Raw genomic sequence first — 20,793 nt, 5'->3', positions numbered from 1 at the left:
AAAGGAAAATAAGGTGGGTGTTCTCCTCATGGAAATGGGTGACCTGTTCACTGGGGACAGCAAAAATGCTGAGGTCCTGATTGTCTTCTTTGTTTCTTTCTTATCCAGCAAGTGTGGCTTTTGGGAATTCCATGGCTCAGAGGCCATGCTGAAAAGCTGGAACAATCGAGATGCAGCTTTGGGTGAGGGAAACCTCGAGGAAACTGGGTGTGTGTAACACGTTAGGCTTATTTGTCCCATGATGAGATGAGTCCATGAGTGCTGAGGGAGCTGTCCCCACTTGATCAGCATAGGTTGTTGACTGGACTGGGAGAAGTGGCCCAAAACTGGGGGAAAGAGTGTGTTACTCCTGTTTAAGAAGACCAGGAGGGTGGAAGCAGGGAGCTAGGGGACCAGGGTCTTCAGGTCAGTCTCTTGGTAGGAGGCGGAACAGTGCACCCTGGAAAAAACATGGAGCTTGGAAACCATTTCCGTGCTCATGAAGGATGAAAATATCTGCATCGTCACACGCAGCGTGGATTCACAGTGGAGAAGTCATGGATTGCTGGAGGTGATTCATCACAAAGAAACAAGAAGCCTGAAGGATGTGGGAAGAGGACTGTATGCTTTCTTGCTGGAGTTCAGAAAGGCTTTTGACATTGTCCTCCACGAGATGGTCCTAGTGAAGCTGTGGAAGAATGGGCTGAATGAGTGCTCCTGAGCACGGAGAAAAAAAAAACCATCTCAGTTGAAGAGGCAAGCAAGCTCGCCACAAATGAAGAAGGGCTGCGGGGTCCCAGAAGTGTCAGGTGGCTGGGGATGGTCGTGGAATGGAAGTGATGAAGAAAGGCGTATGTTCACAATTTTCTCCTGGACTCAATCAAAGAAGCAATGCGTCCTTGCGGCATGAACAAAACACTTCTCTGCCCTGCTGGCATAGAGGGAGATGTGTTGTGGTGCAAAAGTGCTCGAGAAAATCTTTATTCCTATGGAAAGCTTTCTGAAGAGACTCTCCCTGTGCAAGGCCATTTACAATCTAATTTTGCATTGGCCACGGGTGACCCTTTTGGCGTGGGTCCTCCCCGTCTGTGCATCTGTCTGCAGGCCTGAGCATCACTCGCACCAGGCAATCCTGTCCCTGAGAGGAGGAGGAGCAAGGCACTGTAAAGAAAACCAGCACAGCCGTCAACTCAAAAGGACAGACCTTATTCCGTGGCACTTTTTAGGTAATAGCAGGGCTCTGGAAGGCAATACTCTCCTTCAAAAGAACAACTGATGGTGTGATATCGTTTCTGTGCCTGCAGACTGTGATGAGAGTGCACAGTGCCAAATGAACACAGAAATGTCTTTGCAGAACAGTTAAGCTGTGGGTGAAGACGTGTGCAAGCAGCAGAACATCCCACCTGGCTTCTTAGGGAACAAACAGGTGCTCGTGGAGTAGTCTGAGAGACAGACCTTGAGGGAGAAAGACAAAATGAGTCCCCAGGCAAAGCAGGTTCAAGGTATTCAGAAGTGGGCCGCACTGACATGAGGATATGCCTGCCTGGCTCCAAAGGCGGTTACAAATAAGGTCCTGACATTTCCCAAGACACACATGCCATGCCTGAAGCACAGAATACGTCTTCTACCCGCGCTGACGCGTTTCTGCAAGGAAACTCCTTGTGCCTTTCATCCTGGAACTTGAAAGGTGCCTCCGTGGACCAATTGGGAAGGTCAGAAACAAGAAAATGGAATGACAGGGTTGATGGAAACCAAAACCACAACCTGTGCCATTGGAAAGGATAATTTGCATTTGAGGAGAGTCTCTTGAATAGTTAGTGTGACTGTGGGCCTGGGGCAGTGCACGAGCGGTATAAAAGAAGGCCCGTCTCCTCTCTCTCAGTCATCCATAGCTCTCGCCTTCATCTCCCTGGGAACAAGGTGAGTCTGAATCCCTTTGACCATCATCTGCTTCTCAGGGATTAGTTTGCGCGTATACGTGCCTTTATCCTAGGTTGGATCTTGGGGAAGCAGGTTGGCCTGAGGGAGGGAAGGGGGCAGCCAGTGTGGCATGATGCTGGGCATTACCTGAGGAGTCTCCTTAGCTATGAGCTAGTCAAGGACCTAGCTGTGCCTGTTTGCTCTTGGCCAGAACACTGGGTTCAAAGGGAAGGAGAAGCCACTGGGCTTCCTGACACATCCACCATATCCCTAGTCAACACTGTGCCTTGACTCCCTCCTGCTGGGATGGCAGGCAGCTTCTCACTCACTTCTGAGCTCCTCCCGACCCTCTGTCCCAACAGGCGCCCCTCCAAGACACAAGACATGTCCTGCTACGACCAGTGCGTGCCACGCCTGCAGTGTCGGCCCTGTGGCCCCACCCCTCTGGGCAGCAGCTGCAACGAGCCCTGTGTCAGGCAGTGCCAGGACTCCAACGTCGTCATCCAGCCCTCTCCCGTGGTGGTGACCCTGCCCGGACCCATCCTCAGCTCCTTCCCACAGAGCACCGCCGTGGGATCCTCCACCTCCGCTGCCGTTGGCAGCATCCTCAGCTCTGAGGGTGTGCCCATCTCCTCTGGAGGCTTTGGCTTCTCCGGCTTTGGCAGCGGCTCCTGTGGCAGGCGGTGCTTCCCCTGCTAAATCTGCTGGCCATGGCCCTGGAGAAAGACCTCCATAGTCCATGAAGTTTGAAGAAGACCTGAGAGAGAGCACCGGGGCGAATCTCATCTCTCGGAAAACATGCTCCGTGACTTCTTTTCCCCCCTTCTACCTTTTTATTTTTTTCCTTTTTTTTTTTTTTCCTCTGTGTCCTTCCTGCTCACTGTCAACTTTCCTGGACTGTGAGTGCCATTGAATCAGCCTCGGAATGTCCAACTGGCCCTGTGCCATCCACTCAAAGGGCAGATGCGCAGCTGGAGGCAATAGCTGCCATGGCCATGCCGTTCAGACTGTCCTCTGCCCCTGGTGCTTCTGGCAGCAGGGCCTGCCCTTGCATGGACCTTGTTTCCAAATTTTCTCTCATTAAAGATTTAAAGCATTTGAATGTGCACCTCTGTGTTATCCTTTCCCTTGCAAAGGCTGCCCAGTGGAGGCTAGGGGAGAGATGTTTCAAAGTGTTGGTTCTGGGAAAGGGTCCTTCCTTCTCCTTTGGACAATTGGTACTACAGGCTTCTATTATGCATGCCTGGGGTGGAATCACTTTACCTTCCGGTTTCTAAACATTTTGGCTTATGTAGCGATCTCAAGGGTCTTGACTTGGACCAGCACTTTTGAACAACTTTTCAGAGACATGTTTGTCTGGGGTAACACAGCAGAGGAAGTTTTTGAGAAAGGTAAGAAAACAGGGCAAATTCTTCTAATGGTCAGTTTTGACGTAAAGCGAGGTGGAGTCAGTGGTTCCAAAGAAGAGGACCGTTTCCTCAGAGTAAAGCTTCAGGGTGCAATGTCCACATTGCTACGGGTGAGAGCAAGAAGGTAGCAACTATGTCCCCAGCAGCTTTTAGGAAAGAAAGGCAAGCCTTCCCATGGTATTTGCTGTGGGGTCCTGGAAAATGCACCTTCCAGGCCATAGTCAGCTTGAGTGCCCTCTATATGGAGGGAGTGCAAAGAGGGCCTTCTTTGAGTGGGGTCCTGAGCATCATCAAGCCTTTGAACAGATTAAACATGAGGAAGAAGCATTTGAGCAGTTGTACTTGGGCCTGTCCGTGCAGCACCAGCTCGTCCAAGTGGGCTTTCTAGCACAACTGGGGAGAATAGCCTCACCTGGAGCCTCTGGAAGAAAGCCCAGGAGAAACTAGTACAGCACTGACTGACGGAGCATTGGATCAGGCTGCCCAGAGAGGTGGTGAAGTCTCCTTTCCTGGAGATACTCAAAAGTCCCTTAGCATTCTTTCCTCTGCAACCTAGCGTAGGGAACCTTCTCTAGCAAGGGACTTGGACTAGATGACCTCCAGTGGTCCCTTCCAACCGCTGTGCTCCGTCCTTCTGTGACTGATATCATACCATTGTTTTGTCTCTTGCAGAGCAGTGCAAGCACAGCAACCTCTCTCCAACAAAAGCCTGTACGCTGGGGGAAGGCAAGCTGTGGGGAGGAGGCATCAAGGGGGCAGCTGACCTCAAGAGACTCCGGGCTGAGAGTTGGACTGTGGTTTTGCACTAGAAGCTTCTCAGAGCAAAGTTTGGCCTTTCCTAAACCTTCTTATGAAATGCAGCACAGGATGCTTTTCCAAAAATTTGTTGAGGCAGAGACTAGCAGAAGATACGTCAAATACCATGCTTAAAAGCAGAAACTGGAGTGTTCTGACTAACCCAAGATAAGGCAAATCTGCACGGTAGACATAGGAGAGGGCCGAACGACAAGGATAATTTTAATCCTTAGCACAGGGCAGAACAGAGGTTATACAAACTCAACCTGTAAAATGAACGCAATAACCTTGAGAATTACTGCCCTCCTACCTCTATGGAGAAATACAAAATATACTTAAAAGCAACAGATTGGGAGCGGATCTAATACTGAAATATTCCTTAGTGACTGCGCGGGGAAGATTGCGAGCCTGGGATACTCAAACAGTGAGGAACTAGGAGACATGGTAGCACGCATTTTGAGGAAGATAAATAGCGGGGTGTATTTTGCTGAGAAGGCGTGCAGTTTCTCTTTTGTCTCAAGAGAGGGCGTGTCTACCGCTGCAACTGTGAAGAAAATATGCTGCTTCACTGAGGCCCTTTGACTGAGAGTGTTTCTCACCCAAGGGGTACTCCATACCACGTGACGGCACACCAACAATGGAGGTGGAGAAGGGGAAGGAGGAAGGGAGTGTCTCGTTATGAAAACTTCTGTCTTTTCAAGCCACTCCTATGCCTATGGACTCCCTGCATCCCGCAGCATGATAGAATATCACTAGTTGATGGGAAGTAGAGAATGCTTGCTTTCTCTTTCTGCACTACCATGCAGCCCCAAACTGGACTCTGTTGCAAGAAAGACATGGGGCGAGTGGAGTGAGCTCTGTGGTGCTATTGGTAGTAGGGCTTTGCCCCCACCTTCCTTCCTTCTTGCTTCACATTGCCGAGCCTATTGATAAAAAAGAAGTAGTGCGAACAGCAAAGTGGATAGCACTCACTGAACTACACTGGATACTTTTCTGCAGCCCTAATTTGACTCATGAGGGTACAGCCAATCCCGCTGTTCATGGCTCTGAGAAACTTGCTGAAAAGCAGTGGTGAGAATGGAGACCGCTGAGATTTCTTACCATTTGTTCAGAAAACCTTTCAGAAGCACCTCCCAGGATCACTGCTGAGAAACATCTCTCTTCCCACCCTTCATTGGAGCGCTTTTGCAAGGGAAGGAATAAGACAGAGGTGCTGGTTGGGATGCAGGAGATCTTTGGTGAGTGACTATTTGGAAGCAAGGTGATTGCAAGGGGAGGCCCTGCTGCAGAAGGACCTGAGAGTCTGCGCTGCGTGAGCATGGCCGCCACGCCTCCAGCTGTCCTTCTGCCTTATCCACAGTCAGCATAGGGCCAGTGGGTCCTCCCTACGCTGACTCGGTGGGCCACGCAGTTCAGGGGAGACATGCTGAGCAGTGAGGACTGAGGATGGAAAAGAGAGAGAGCAAGAGAGGGGAATGGCAGAAGTGGGTCGTATTTTCTGAACGACCAAGCTGGCCCCAGTGCTCTCTCTCAGGGACTGCGACAATCTTCATGGACTTTGGAGGTCTTTCTACAGGGCCATTGCCAGCAGATTTAGCAGGAAGGAACCTTCTGCCACTCTGGTGACTGTCAAAGCCAACAGCACGCTTTTTCAGGCTGGGCCTGATGGGGAAAAGGTGATGGGTCCCCACCTGTCACACACGTTTGCCGAAGTCTTCAGAGTAGCAGACATCCTGCAGGCACATGGAGTGTTTGCAGAGTAGAGTGAGTGATGCAGAGGCACAGGCTGAGATGCGCCACAGCTTTATTGAGTCAAAAGGGGGAAAGAAAGTTGCGTCCAGGGGAGGACATCAAGCAGGAAGCACCAGGAGCAGAGTCTGCACTAATGGCCATGGTGGATATCCCCCCAGGTGTCCATCTCCCATTCTTCCACAGAGGGAGAAGTGCCATCAGCTCCTCCCTCGGCTGGTCTTCTGGGGTTGACAGACCAGAGGAGCAGAGGTGACAAATAAGAAGTCAGGGGGAAAAGGAGGCAGTGGAAGAGGGGAAAGGCAGACAGGGGCAGCGCATTCTGAGAGTTCGTGCTTGCCCCGCCTTTTTGCAAGAGGCGTTGCTGGGTCCCTATGAAAGGAAGAGCTGAGTGCTCTCTCTCAGGGCCGCTATCAAATTCTGGGCCCCAAGAGGTAATCCTCCGGGACCATCACCAGCAGATTTAGCAGGGGAAGTACCGCCTGCCACTGAAGCGGCCGCCGAAGCCGGAGAGGCCAAAGCCTCCAGAGGAGATGGGCACACCCTCAGAGCTGAGGATGCTGCCAACGGCAGCGGAGGTGGAGGATCCCACGGCGGTGCTCTGCGGGAAGGAGCTGAGGATGGGTCCGGGCAGGGTCACCACCACGGGAGAGGGCTGGATGACGACGTTGGAGTCCTGGCACTGCCTGACGCAGGGCTCGTTGCAGCTGCTGCCCAGAGGGGTGGGGCCGCACGGCTGGCAGGGCAGGCGTGGCAGGCACTGGTTGTAGCAGGACATGGCTTGTGTCTGGAGGGTCACCTGTTGGCAGAAAGGGAGGAGCAAAAGAAGGGGAGAGTAAGAAGCAGCCTGCCTTCCCAGCACAAGTGTTCCAAGGCTCAGTGCTGACTGGAGATACGGAGTCTGTGCAAGGAAACCTGTGGCCTTCTCCTTACATTTGGCCCCGCCAAGAGTGACCAGGCACGTTCAGGGTGCTGCCTGGCCCATAGCTCAGGAGACACCTCTGGCAAGACCTAGCATCTGTTGACACCGCACCGGCTGCCCTTTTCTGTCTCCCTGCACTAGTTGCCTTCCCAAGGCCCAACAGAGGATGAAGGCGCTTGCAAGTGCAGAGAAATCCCGGAAGAGGACGGAGTGATGGAAGGGCTTCAGACTCACCTTGTTCCTGGGGTGATGGAGGCAAGAGGAGCGGATGAGAGAGAGAGGAGATGGGCCTTCTTTTATACAGCTCGTGCACCGCCCCAGGCCTACAGTCACTGCATGCGAGAAGTAATTTTCCAGGAGACTCACCTCAGATGCAAATTATGCTTGCCAGTGGTGCAGGTTGTGGTTTTGTTTCCCCTCATTTCAATTCCTCATTTGTGAAATGCCAATTCTTCCAGGCTGACCTCTTTCAAGTGTTGGTGTGAGAGACCTAGGGATTACGCCAGGACAACAACACCAAAATGAACAGAAGTGGATGAGGAAAATGCTGTTGGCCAAACACAAACACAGCAATACGAAGCCTCTTGGGGAAGAAAGCACGGTTGAGTAACGTGAGAGGAATGCAGCCATAGTGTGTGTGTGTGTGCAGTCAGGAACCAAGCGAGGAAAGCCATAGGCCTGATAGAATTCAGTCTGTCAAGGGACGTGAAGGGCAACAAAAAGGGTTCCTACACAGATCTCAATGGTGAAAGGAAAATAAGGTGGGTGTTCTCCTCATGGAAATGGGTGACCTGTTCACTGGGGACAGCAAAAATGCTGAGGTCCTGATTGTCTTCTTTGTTTCTTTCTTATCCAGCAAGTGTGGCTTTTGGGAATTCCATGGCTCAGAGGCCATGCTGAAAAGCTGGAACAATCGAGATGCAGCTTTGGGTCAGGGAAACCTCAAGGAAACTGGATGTGTGTAACACGTTAGGCTTATTTGTCCCATGATGAGATGAGTCCATGAGTGCTGAGGGAGCTGTCCCCACTTGATCAGCATAGGTTGTTGACTGGACTGGGAGAAGTGGCCCAAAACTGGGGGAAAGAGCGTGTTACTCCTGTTTAAGAAGACCAGGAGGGTGGAAGCAGGGAGCTAGGGGACCAGGGTCTTCAGGTCAGTCTCTTGGTAGGAGGCGGAACAGTGCACCCTGGAAAAACATGGAGCTTGGAAACCATTTCCGTGCTCATGAAGGATGAAAATATCTGCATCGTCACACGCAGCATGGATTCACAGTGGAGAAGTCATGGATTGCTGGAGGTGATTCATCACAAAGAAACAAGAAGCCTGAAGGATGTGGGAAGAGGACTGTATGCTTTCTTGCTGGAGTTCAGAAAGGCTTTTGACATTGTCCTCCACGAGATGGTCCTAGTGAAGCTGTGGAAGAATGGGCTGAATGAGTGCTCCTGAGTACGGAGAAAAAAAAAACCATCTCAGTTGAAGAGGCAAGCAAGCTCGCCACAAATGAAGAAGGGCTGCGGGGTCCCAGAAGTGTCAGGTGGCTGGGGATGGTCGTGGAATGGAAGTGATGAAGAAGGGCGTATGTTCACAATTTTCTCCTGGACTCAATCAAAGAAGCAATGCGTCCTTGCGGCATGAACAAAACACTTCTCTGCCCTGCTGGCATAGAGGGAGATGTGTTGTGGTGCAAAAGTGCTCGAGAAAATCTTTATTCCTATGGAAAGCTTTCTGAAGAGACTCTCCCTGTGCAAGGCCATTTACAATCTAATTTTGCATTGGCCACGGGTGACCCTTTTGGCGTGGGTCCTCCCCGTCTGTGCATCTGTCTGCAGGCCTGAGCATCACTCGCACCAGGCAATCCTGTCCCTGAGAGGAGGAGGAGCAAGGCACTGTAAAGAAAACCAGCACAGCCGTCAACTCAAAAGGACAGACCTTATTCCGTGGCACTTTTTAGGTAATAGCAGGGCTCTGGAAGGCAATACTCTCCTTCAAAAGAACAACTGATGGTGTGATATCGTTTCTGTGCCTGCAGACTGTGATGAGAGTGCACAGTGCCAAATGAACACAGAAATGTCTTTGCAGAACAGTTAAGCTGTGGGTGAAGACGTGTGCAAGCAGCAGAACATCCCACCTGGCTTCTTAGGGAACAAACAGGTGCTCGTGGAGTAGTCTGAGAGACAGACCTTGAGGGAGAAAGACAAAATGAGTCCCCGGGCAAAGCAGGTTCAAGGTATTCAGAAGTGGGCCGCACTGACATGAGGATATGCCTGCCTTGCTCCAAAGGCGGTTACAAATAAGGTCCTGACATTTCCCAAGACACACATGCCATGCCTGAAGCACAGAATACGTCTTCTACCCGCGCTGACGCGTTTCTGCAAGGAAACTCCTTGTGCCTTTCATCCTGGAACTTGAAAGGTGCCTCCGTGGACCAATTGGGAAGGTCAGAAACAAGAAAATGGAATGACAGGGTTGATGGAAACCAAAACCACAACCTGTGCCATTGGAAAGGATAATTTGCATTTGAGGAGAGTCTCTTGAATAGTTAGTGTGACTGTGGGCCTGGGGCAGTGCACGAGCTGTATAAAAGAAGGCCCGTCTCCTCTCTCTCAGTCATCCATAGCTCTCGCCTTCATCTCCCTGGGAACAAGGTGAGTCTGAATCCCTTTGACCATCATCTGCTTCTCAGGGATTAGTTTGCGCGTATACGTGCCTTTATCCTAGGTTGGATCTTGGGGAAGCAGGTTGGCCTGAGGGAGGGAAGGGGGCAGCCAGTGTGGCATGATGCTGGGCATTACCTGAGGAGTCTCCTTAGCTATGAGCTAGTCAAGGACCTAGCTGTGCCTGTTTGCTCTTGGCCAGAACACTGGGTTCAAAGGGAAGGAGAAGCCACTGGGCTTCCTGACACATCCACCATATCCCTAGTCAACACTGTGCCTTGACTCCCTCCTGCTGGGATGGCAGGCAGCTTCTCACTCACTTCTGAGCTCCTCCCGACCCTCTGTCCCAACAGGCGCCCCTCCAAGACACAAGACATGTCCTGCTACGACCAGTGCGTGCCACGCCTGCAGTGTCGGCCCTGTGGCCCCACCCCTCTGGGCAGCAGCTGCAACGAGCCCTGCGTCAGGCAGTGCCAGGACTCCAACGTCGTCATCCAGCCCTCTCCCGTGGTGGTGACCCTGCCCGGACCCATCCTCAGCTCCTTCCCACAGAGCACCGCCGTGGGATCCTCCACCTCCGCTGCCGTTGGCAGCATCCTCAGTTCTGAGGGTGTGCCCATCTCCTCTGGAGGCTTTGGCTTCTCCGGCTTTGGCAGCGGCTCCTGTGGCAGGCGGTGCTTCCCCTGCTAAATCTGCTGGCCATGGCCCTGGAGAAAGACCTCCATAGTCCATGAAGTTTGAAGAAGACCTGAGAGAGAGCACCGGGGCGAATCTCATCTCTCGGAAAACATGCTCCGTGACTTCTTTTCCCCCCTTCTACCTTTTTATTTTTTTCCTTTTTTTTTTTTTTTCCTCTGTGTCCTTCCTGCTCACTGTCAACTTTCCTGGACTGTGAGTGCCATTGAATCAGCCTCGGAATGTCCGACTGGCCCTGTGCCATCCACGCAAAGGGCAGATGCGCAGCTGGAGGCAATAGCTGCCATGGCCATGCCGTTCAGACTGTCCTCTGCCCCTGGTGCTTCTGGCAGCAGGGCCTGCCCTTGCATGGACCTTGTTTCCAAATTTTCTCTCATTAAAGATTTAAAGCATTTGAATGTGCACCTCTGTGTTATCCTTTCCCTTGCAAAGGCTGCCCAGTGGAGGCTAGGGGAGAGATGTTTCAAAGTGTTGGTTCTGGGAAAGGGTCCTTCCTTCTCCTTTGGACAATTGGTACTACAGGCTTCTATTATGCATGCCTGGGGTGGAATCACTTTACCTTCCGGTTTCTAAACATTTTGGCTTATGTAGCGATCTCAAGGGTCTTGACTTGGACCAGCACTTTTGAACAACTTTTCAGAGACATGTTTGTCTGGGGTAACACAGCAGAGGAAGTTTTTGAGAAAGGTAAGAAAACAGGGCAAATTCTTCTAATGGTCAGTTTTGACGTAAAGCGAGGTGGAGTCAGTGGTTCCAAAGAAGAGGACCGTTTCCTCAGAGTAGAGCTTCAGGGTGCAATGTCCACATTGCTACGGGTGAGAGCAAGAAGGTAGCAACTATGTCCCCAGCAGCTTTTAGGAAAGAAAGGCAAGCCTTCCCATGGTATTTGCTGTGGGGTCCTGGAAAATGCAATAAGACAGAGGTGCTGATTGTGCCTATATCTTTCTGTAAGCTTTGACCTCTCTGGCTTTGGCTTCTCCAGGTTTAGCAGCCTCAACAGTGGCTGGTGGTGTTTTCCTTCTAAAGTTGTTGGGAACTGCTCTCAATAAAGTTTTCCTGTGTTGGTAGAGTACTGGGGATCTTGTTTTCCATGGGTTTGAATATATATAGCTCCCATCGCAAGAGGAAAAGGAGAGGTCTAGCCTGGGCTTGGAACAAGCTACTAGCCCTTCTTCTTTTCTGGTGTGAGCAGATGAATAGCTGGCTATATAGCACAGACTCTCATCTTTCTGTGGTGCCTCTTCCACTAGGGCCTCCAATCACAGGAAAATTTTTACTTCTTTAAGTTAATTAAAGTTCTCTTTCATGCTGTCCTGGGCCTCTGTATTGTACTTCTTCTTCCCCTTAAGGACACTCTCCTACTTAAGCCTGGGGAGAAACACTTTTTTTCTTCAGTAGTTTTTGAAGTGTGTTGATGACACTGGTTTTGATGAGCAATAGTTAACACAGACTTGCATTGAGTATGCTTAGTTGCAATAACACCTTACTCTCTCTCTCTTTTTTTTTTTCTCCTAAGAAATGACTTCCAATGCAGATCTCTTGGGTGTCAGTACTGGGATCACTAAATTTTATCATCTTTGTCAGTAAGATATTTGGATTGAGCATGCATTTCTCAAGTTTGCAGATGAAACCAAGCTACATGGTGCTGTCAACTTGTTGGAGGGAAGCAATGTCATCCAGAAACATTTTGTAAAGCTCAAGAGGTGTCATGTGTTGATCTGTCTCAGTTCAACAAGATCAACTTCAAGGTCAACACCTGGATCATGGCAATTCCAAACATCAATACAAGCTGGATGGTGAGTGTATGAAGAGTAGCTCTGCTGGGAAGTACTAGGGATTACTTGTGGATAAAATGCTTGAGATGAGCTAGAAATGTGTATTTGCAGCCCAGAAAGCCAACAGGGCTGCACCAAAAGAGGGATGGCCAGCAGGGCAAGGAAGGTGATTGTTCCCCTCTACTTTGTCCTTGTGAGGCTCCATCTTGAAGTACTGTGTTCAGGCCTGGGGCCAGCAGCACAAGGAAGTTTTGGAGCTTTTGGAGTGTCCAGAGAAGGGCCATGAGGATGGTCAGAGGACTGGATCAGGTTGAGAAAGTTGGGGTTACTTTGACTATAGAAGACCCTGGAGAGACCTTATATCAGACTTCCAATACTTAAAGGAGGCCCACAGGATAGATGAGGGACTGTAATGCTGTAATGACAGGACAGGAGGACAGATCGAGGGGTAACTGGAAAAAAAAAAAAAAAAAAGTGAGTTTAGATAATATATTAGAAATATGTTTTTTCATGAAGAAGTTGTTGAGGTACTGGAACAGACCGCAAAGAGAAGTTATGGATGCTCCCTCTTTATGAGTGTTCAGATTGGATGGGGTTTTGGACAATTGGATCTAGTAGGAAGTGTCTGTGCTCTTGGAAGGGGATTGGAACTATATGATATTTAAGGTCCCTTCCAGTCCGAACCATGCTGGATTCTATTATTCTTTTTAGGACTGGACAGAACTACCTCATGTAACCCCACCACTTCTATTCACTTTGCTGTACATGTTGCTTCTTTCACTCTAATAAGCTCAACATTGTGAAGCAAGAAGTAAGGAAAGGGGGAAGAATGTGTCATAGAGAAGGCAGAGGCCAGAGATTCCTAGTAGAACACAGAAAACCCATTCTAAGAACTAAGCAGATCAGATATGCAGGGCAATGAGGAGAGCAGCTCCAAAACAAAAGCTTGATAACAATAAGGAAACACACAGTCATAACATTTTTGGAAAAAAAATACATGTATGTGTTAGCAGCTTTGGGACCATTGGATCATAGAGCTTTTTCTCTTGCTTTTTGCTACCCCTTCTCCCCCTCTGAAGAGCTTTCAAGACATATCCAGAGAAGTGTCTAGTTCCTTGGCTGGGAAGCTGAGCCATTTGTCTTGTCCTGTTCCCAGTTGGCAGTCACACAAAGAAAGTCCTATGGCCATAATGTCATAGCACAAATCAGGGTAGAAAGAACTTCTGTAAGTCAATATGTCCAACCGCTTGCTCCAAGCATACCACTGCTTGACAGTTCTTGTCCCTTTTCCTCCTATTCAGTGCAAACCTTAAGTCCACTGTCTCTTGTCTTCCAGTACTGTCACAGCACCAAGCCTTGCTCTGTCTTTGGAGGTTCTCACTGCATCTACTCCAAATGTTCTCTTAGATATCCCATCAAAGTCTTGCTCTTTCCCATGCAGAGCAAGCTCACAGCCACTTCTCACTGGTTAAGTGCTTGAGGCCCTTGATTACTCTGCCTAAGCTGAATAGAACTTGCTCTGCCTGGTGAATGTCTTTCTTTCAGCACAACCCCAAGCAGGGCTTAGTATTCAAGATGTTGTCAGATAAGAGCTGAGTATACTGGGCTTATCAGTTTCCTCAAGTTCATGGTTATGCATGAGGTCATGTAGCCCAGGATTCTGTTGACATTGCTGGGTCTGGAGAAACTGTTGGGAATCACATCTTTTTTGGTGAATTGCCACAAAAGCAGTTCTTTCTGGCCTTTCCCTTGATCTGCTGCTATACAGGGCTTGAAATATGTAGAATTATTGAATCACTGAGGCTGGAAAAGACCTGTAAGATGACCAGGACTAACCTAGTATTAACCTAGCATTGCCAAATCTACCACTACATCATGACCAGAAGCACCACATCTACACATCTTTCAAATAACTTCAGCCTGTTCCAATGCTTCACAAAGTGACATGAAGGCTGGGGTACAGCAGGACAACTGCCAGTAAGAACTCTGGGTGTTATGGCGCACAGGAGTGTTCTAGAGCAATTCAGTAGTTCCAAATCCATAGATGCAAAACTCTCTGAAACCTTTGTTGCTGGTATTTGAACTATTTGGTAGACCACGTGGGTGCCCGTTTGATGCATTCAGAATGCTTCCCTGTATCTCCTTCTGCCTGTATTCTCTTCCTGACCTCCTCTGCCAGTTTTTATTAGGATGCCTAGGACAGAGATGTAAGCAGCAAGACATGAATTGCCCGCACTGCTCAGTGCTGTTTTGACTAAAAAAACCACACATAAGCACCCACAAGTTGCATGCTCACTCACAACCAGTAGGGGAGATAAAAGTAAAAGCAAAGGATTTTACAGGTGCTCGTTGCAGGTGCTGCCCAGAGGGGTGGGGCCACAGGGCCGACACTGCAGGCGTGGCATGCACTGGTCGTAGCAGGACATGTCTTGTGTCTGGAGGGGCACCTGTTGGGAGAGGAGTCTGGGGGACGAATGGGGCTGAATGAGGAGCAGTCTGCCAGCCCTCAGTGAGAGAGTTAAGGCACGTGTTACCTGTGGAGATGGAGGCCATGTAAGGATGCCAGCAAGCCTTCTCCTACACTTTGGTCCTCATGAGCCTGGCCAATATCTGTCACTTTCAGTTAGGTCTCCTTTAGACCATAGGTCAGGAGACACCCCAGCTAAGATCCAGCATCTCTCTGTTACACACCTGCTGCCCCACTCCTTCTCCTGTATTTAGCTGTCACCCTAATACCCAAAGTAAGATCAAGGCACAAGCACGTGCTGAGAAATCCCCAAGGGTGGTGGTGAGTAGAATGAGGAGGAGCGTGGCCTTCAGATTCACCTTGTTCCCAGATCAGTGGAGGCAAGAGGAGCGGATGTGAGAGGGAGAAGAAAGGCCTGCTTTTATACTGTTCTGATACTGGCCTAAAGTCACTTCACGTGGGTAGTAATTTGCCAACAGACTCATCTCAAATGCAAATTAGCCTTCCTAATCTCACAGGTTTTGTTTTGCTTGCTGTCAACACTGCAATTACATTTCCTCATTTCTGACATGCCTATATTGTCATGTAGAATTTTTTCAAGTGTTGAGAGACTCAACAATTAAGTAAGTAGAGTCATGTTAGCATAAGCAGAAAAGGAGCTCCATGTGTTGGAATGGTCACATTCACTCTGGGACAGGGCATGGCTTGTGGTACCATGGGGGAATGGTTAACAATGTTCATCACTGATGATGTCCATCATTTTTAAGTGTTACTGTACTCAAAAGAACACTTCAAGCTTCTGTTCCCTAAGGACTTGTGTGGCAAGCCAAAGAGGCTTGTGGTTCATTATATTGATCTCCATCTCTCTGAATTAAGACTTAGAACTATCGAGGTGTTGGCTGACCAAGGCTGTGCTTTTATTTATTAAAAAAATTGGAGAGAAAGAGAGGAAAAACTAAAGAAGAGAGGAGATAGAGAAAAAATGGAAAGAAAAGCAAGTCATTACTGCAGATCCCTTGATGTCCTCAGAATCTATCCTCCTCCTTGTTCTTCTGGGGTGGTTGAGGATTTGGTAGGATTAGCACCACAGGCAGTGGGGTTGGGAATGCTTTTGATGTCATATGAAGATCCCTTACAATTGGCCAGAAGTTATTGCCAGGCAGAGAGTATCCAGAATCATGTGCCGTGCACATGCTGTACCACAGTGCTTCTCCCTTTGCATGGTGGTTGTGGAGGGCCTTGGTTGTATGTGTGGACAACAATGACCCAAGACCACCTTAAGCAAGATTACTAACTCAGTTTCCTCTCACAAGAGTGTTACAGTATAGTTTTCATTCTGAGGCCTTCATAAGATTGTTAGTTTTGTCTCTAGACAACAGTTAGATGCAAGTCCATCTCTTAACCAATCAGCAAGAATTCACAATGTTACATTTTGTATAGTGTTGTCACAGTCTGAACCAGAAAAAAACATTGTACTTCATTCCCACAGACATGCCGCATGAATCTTTCTTCTGCCTCTCTCTTGGCTCACTCTGACATTCACTGGCCATTGCCTTCACTGGCATCCAGGCTGTCCGAATGGATGTCCTCCTTTTGGTCTTGTTAGCTCTAGGGAGAAAGCTTGCCAGTCTGTCTGAGAATGCAGTCTTGATGTTAGGAAAGCCAGTGCCCTCCTGGAGTTGAACCAGGCAAAAGACAAGGAAAGCATCAAGAAGACCTTCTTGGCAGATAAGTAATAAAATCAAGGCTAAGGCAAAGGGAGCTGCAGTACTGAAGGGGCACCTTACTTGGGGACAGGGCATGAGAAGGAAGTGGAGGTGCTCAAAAGGTTCTTGGCCATGGTTTTAATGTAAAGATTTGATCCTGGCAAAGTTTGAGACTTCCTTTCAGTAGAGGATAATTGAATCAACAGTCAAATGAATCCATTACACCTAATAGCACGCACACAAGGGATTGGCAGATACCACTGCAAGGCTGCTCTCAACTGACTTTCAAAGTCATGAAAAGCAAAGAGTGTACAAACAGATGATAGTGAGTGGACAGCATGGATTTAGGAAGAGGAAGCCAGTCCTGGACTGCCTCACAGTCTTACAACTGTCAACCAAACTCAAACACAAAAGTATGAGGATTCTGAAGGATGGAAGTAGTGTCAGGTAAAGTGGGAGGAGTACAGCCACAATGTCCAGGCAGATAGGGTTCAAGTAAGGAAAGCGAAAAGCCTGATAGACTTCAACCTGAGAAAGGACATCAAGGGCAACTAGGAGGGCTTCTACAAGTAATTCAGTGGCAAAAGAAAAACTAGAGAATATATGGATGCTCTCTTGAATGAAACAGCAGACCTGGTTACTTGCAACAGTAAAAAAGGCTAATTACTGAATGTCCTCTTTGTCTCTTTCTTATCCAGCAAGACTGACCTTCAGGAATCCCAGGGCCCAAAGGCCAGGCTGAATGGCTGGACGTAGCAAGATGTACCTTTAGTGGAAGAGGATTAGGTCATGGAATATTTGAGCAAAATGGACATTTTTGAGTCCATGGATTGTGATGGGATGCATCAGTAAGTGCTGAGGGAACTGGCAAATGTGATTGCAAGAGAACTATTAATAAGCTTTATTCTACTGCAGGAGCTGGGAGATGTGCCTGAAAACTGGAGTAACTAGCAGAGACTGCACCAGGAGTTAAAAAAGGTGGAAAAAAAAAAACAACCAAATATCTAGCCAGAAGGAGAAAATTTTGGGGAGGGCATTTGCAAGCAGCAGTACAGTCCAGCTGCCAATGAAGGGAAAGAACAATGACTGATGGAACAGGTATGAAGGTAGGCAGGGAGGGAGAAGGCAGAATGCATCCACAGAAAAGGAGCCCTTGAATACCCCAAACAGACTAGAGGATATGTGCACTTTTGCAACAAAGTTGCAAAAAAGAACAAGATACATCCACAGACATCTAACACTTGCTTGGGATCCATCTAAGGGTTTGGGGTATGATATCTGACAGGACTGTTGTGTTGCTGCCTAATAAATCCATGCACTTTTCATCCTAGAACTTGAAAAGACTCTGTGTGCAAATGAGTAGGTCAGAAATGAGGAAATGAAATGAAGCAAAGATTATGCCATTAGGAAGGCTAATTTGCATTTGAGATGAGTCTGTTGGCAAATTACTACCCACATGAAGTGACTTTAGGCCAGTATCAGAACAGTATAAAAGCAGGCCTTTCTTCTCCCTCTCACATCCGCTCCTCTTGCCTCCACTGATCTGGGAACAAGGTGAATCTGAAGGCCACGCTCCTCCTCATTCTACTCACCACCACCCTTGGGGATTTCTCAGCACGTGCTTGTGCCTTGATCTTACTTTGGGTATTAGGGTGACAGCTAAATACAGGAGAAGGAGTGGGGCAGCAGGTGTGTAACAGAGAGATGCTGGATCTTAGCTGGGGTGTCTCCTGACCTATGGTCTAAAGGAGACCTAACTGAAAGTGACAGATATTGGCCAGGCTCATGAGGACCAAAGTGTAGGAGAAGGCTTGCTGGCATCCTTACATGGCCTCCATCTCCACAGGTAACACGTGCCTTAACTCTCTCACTGAGGGCTGGCAGACTGCTCCTCATTCAGCCCCATTCGTCCCCCAGACTCCTCTCCCAACAGGTGCCCCTCCAGACACAAGACATGTCCTGCTACGACCAGTGCATGCCACGCCTGCAGTGTCGGCCCTGTGGCCCCACCCCTCTGGGCAGCAGCTGCAACGAGCCCTGCGTCAGGCAGTGCCAGGACTCCCACGTCTTCATCCAGCCCTCTCCCGTGGTGGTGACCCTACCCGGACCCATTCTCAGCTCCTTCCCGCAGAACACCGCCGTGGGATCCTCCACCTCCACTGCCGTTGGCAGCATCCTCAGCTCTGAGGGTGTGCCCATCTCCTCTGGAGGCTTTGGCTTCTCCGGCTTTGGCAGCGGCTCTTGTGGCAGGCGGTACTTCCCCTGCTAAATCTGCTGGCCATGGCCCTGGAGGAAGATTCCCAGAGACTGAGGTGATAACATCCTGGGAACCGAGCATTGGGATCTTGTAAAAAAGGGCTGAGTAGTGTGTGCATCTGTTTCAAAAAGGACCTGGTGGTCCTTCTGTCTGTGTGGAACAGGTAGATGTACAGCAGTCAGCATGTTCAGCATGCCACACAGTGCAGACTGTCATCTGTCCCTGCTGCTTCCTGCACCACGACCTCCCCTCAGACTGACCTCGTTTCCTTCTTTTCCTACATTAAAGTTTTATTGCATTCCAGCTTGTGGCTCTGCGTTGTCCTTCCCCAGGGGACACTCCAGACAACAAGTGCCAGGAGGAAATGCCTTGCACTATGGATTTCAATAGGTGTCTCTGCACATTGGAACGCTACACCTTTCCTAAAGGTTGCAACACCGCTTTTGGCTCTTTTAGGAAATCACTGTCACTCATGCATGAGGGGGGTGTCCATGAGTCCTGCAGTATCCCTGGCCTTCAGACCTACCCTTTTGCTTCTCTGTCCTGATGTGCCCCCTTGGCCTTGATGTACACCATGTAGAAGATGTTCTCTCTTGGTTTTGACTGCAGAGCCAGAGCTGCGGGAGGTCCCAGGAGGACATGAGCTCCACAAGCTTGTTGAAGGGGACAGCGGGAGAGAGGGCAGAGCAGGAGCAGCAATTCCTTCTGCTCTTGACACAGTGGTACTGGGCAGAAAATGGTCCCAGAGCAGGTCAGTAGAGGGAGTTTGGGAACCGGACTGTATTGGGACTGGCTAAGACGGAGACATTTTTCTTCACCACAGCCTATATGATGTTGTGTTGTAAAGGTGTAGTTAAACAGCAGAGGTAGCACAACAAGGTTTTAGCACAGCATCAAGACCTTTTGTTTCCCATTCTGCACCCGCACAGAGCTGACTAGGAGTCAGAAGGAGACTAAAAGGTCATACAGTGTGGATGGTTGACCCAAATTGAACATGGGGATATTGTGTGCCACATCACATCATATTTGTCTATAAAACAGGGAGCAGTCATTCCCAAGTAACTGTTCTTTAGAGGCTGACTGAGCATTGGTCTTCCTTCTGGCAGGTGGTACGGAAACACTGATTTGACATCACTGTTTTTTCTTTTTGTTTATCTTTCCTTTTTTTTTTAAAAAAAAAAAAACAAAAAACCTATCTTTATGTGAACATGGGTAGCTGCAATCCTGCTGCTAATCAGGGTTCTGTGGATCTCCTTCACCATGCCTAGCTGTGCCCTCATCTGCAAGCCCCTCTCCAGCCTTTGCTGCTGGTGACTGTAGAGCACGTGATGCATCTCCTCCTGCCCTCAGTCTCTCCCTGCCGTTTTCTGCCCACATTCTTTTCCTCAGGAAACTTGGACAGAAACAGAAGGAGAATGGAAGGAACATATACTGCCTGAATTTGTGTGGTGTGTTGACCACTGAAGGACCTTGGTAACCATCAGTTCCTTCCTCACTCCCCACCCTCCCCACCCTCCATGTGAGGCAAACTGAAGCAAGACCCAGCTCACCCACTCTCCCTCCATTTTCTACGTGGGCCTCCCAGCCCAGGAGGAGAAATTCTCACCTATGTTTTCCCCATTCTCCCTCTCCACTTTGTCCCCTTCTGTGATCTTGTGTGCCTGCTGCCCTCCCAGGGAAGCTCTGGCTCCTCAGTCAGGGCCAGCAGTGGCCACCTTCTGCTGTGCACTGATGTCCAAAAGGAATATCAGGACAGAGAGGCAGCAAAACTGGGACTGAAGTCCACTGACAGTACATAACTCGTAGATACTTTCCTCACATAGAATCATACCATTTGAGTTGCAAGGAACCTTGAAGATCATGTAGTTCTAATCTGCCTGCTGTGGGCACAGTTGCTAACCACTAGAACACGTTTCTCGGGACACCAACTAACTTGGTATTGAACATCTCCAGGGATGGGTCATTCACATCTTCTCTGAGCAACCTATTCCAGTGTCTCATCACCCTCTGACTAAAGAATTTCCTCCTGATATAGAATCTAAATCTTCCCTCTTCTACTCAAAAAACATTCTCTGTTGTCTCATTACTTTCAGACCATGAAAGAAATCAATATCTTTCCTATTTATAAGCTCTCTTGAAGTGCTGGAAAGTTGCAGTGACATCTTTCTGGAAACTTCTCCAGACTGAACAACCACAGCTGATTCAGCCTTTATTTTCTTCTTTTACTTATTCTGTTTTGTTCTGCTTGCTTGTTTTTATTTTCATTTAATTAAAATGTCTTTATCTCAATAAGGGGGGAGTTGGAAGGGAGAGTGAGAGAACAGTGTGGTGGTGTTTTGTGTGCCATCACAACTTGAAGCTATGCAATTGCTATGCACATCAGATGAGGTGAGGTAAACTTTGGCCAGGCAAAGAAGTCCTATCCTTAGATCTCACTGCTAAGCTGGCTTATGCTTGCTTTCC

General features: G+C 48.9%; 3 protein-coding genes across 3 annotated transcripts; 2 read left to right on the top strand and 1 right to left on the bottom strand.

Annotated features, from left to right (window-relative positions):
- The first annotated feature begins 2,283 nt into the window (after positions 1 to 2,283).
- Positions 2,284 to 10,119, top strand: LOC149914929 (feather keratin 1-like). Its single transcript, XM_090125082.1, has 2 exons — positions 2,284 to 2,575; positions 10,061 to 10,119. Exons 1-2 carry the CDS (start codon positions 2,284 to 2,286, stop codon positions 10,117 to 10,119), a joined length of 351 nt encoding a protein of 116 aa, XP_089981208.1.
- Positions 6,316 to 6,630, bottom strand: LOC149914930 (feather keratin 1-like). The gene has a single exon (XM_090125081.1). The coding sequence runs from the start codon at positions 6,628 to 6,630 to the stop codon at positions 6,316 to 6,318; it is 315 nt and encodes a 104-aa protein (XP_089981207.1).
- Positions 10,120 to 18,027: 7,908 nt separating the features above from the next.
- On the top strand, positions 18,028 to 18,342 carry LOC116240980 (feather keratin 1-like). The gene has a single exon (XM_031611565.2). It carries the CDS (start codon positions 18,028 to 18,030, stop codon positions 18,340 to 18,342), a length of 315 nt encoding a protein of 104 aa, XP_031467425.2.
- Positions 18,343 to 20,793: the final 2,451 nt, after the last annotated feature.

Source organism: Phasianus colchicus, chromosome 26, assembly GCF_987193195.1.
Source record: "Phasianus colchicus chromosome 26, bPhaCol1.hap1.1, whole genome shotgun sequence".
Classification (NCBI taxonomy): Eukaryota; Metazoa; Chordata; class Aves; order Galliformes; family Phasianidae; genus Phasianus; species Phasianus colchicus.
Note: the sequence above shows the minus strand (reverse complement) of the source record. Positions and strands in the feature narration are given on the sequence as shown.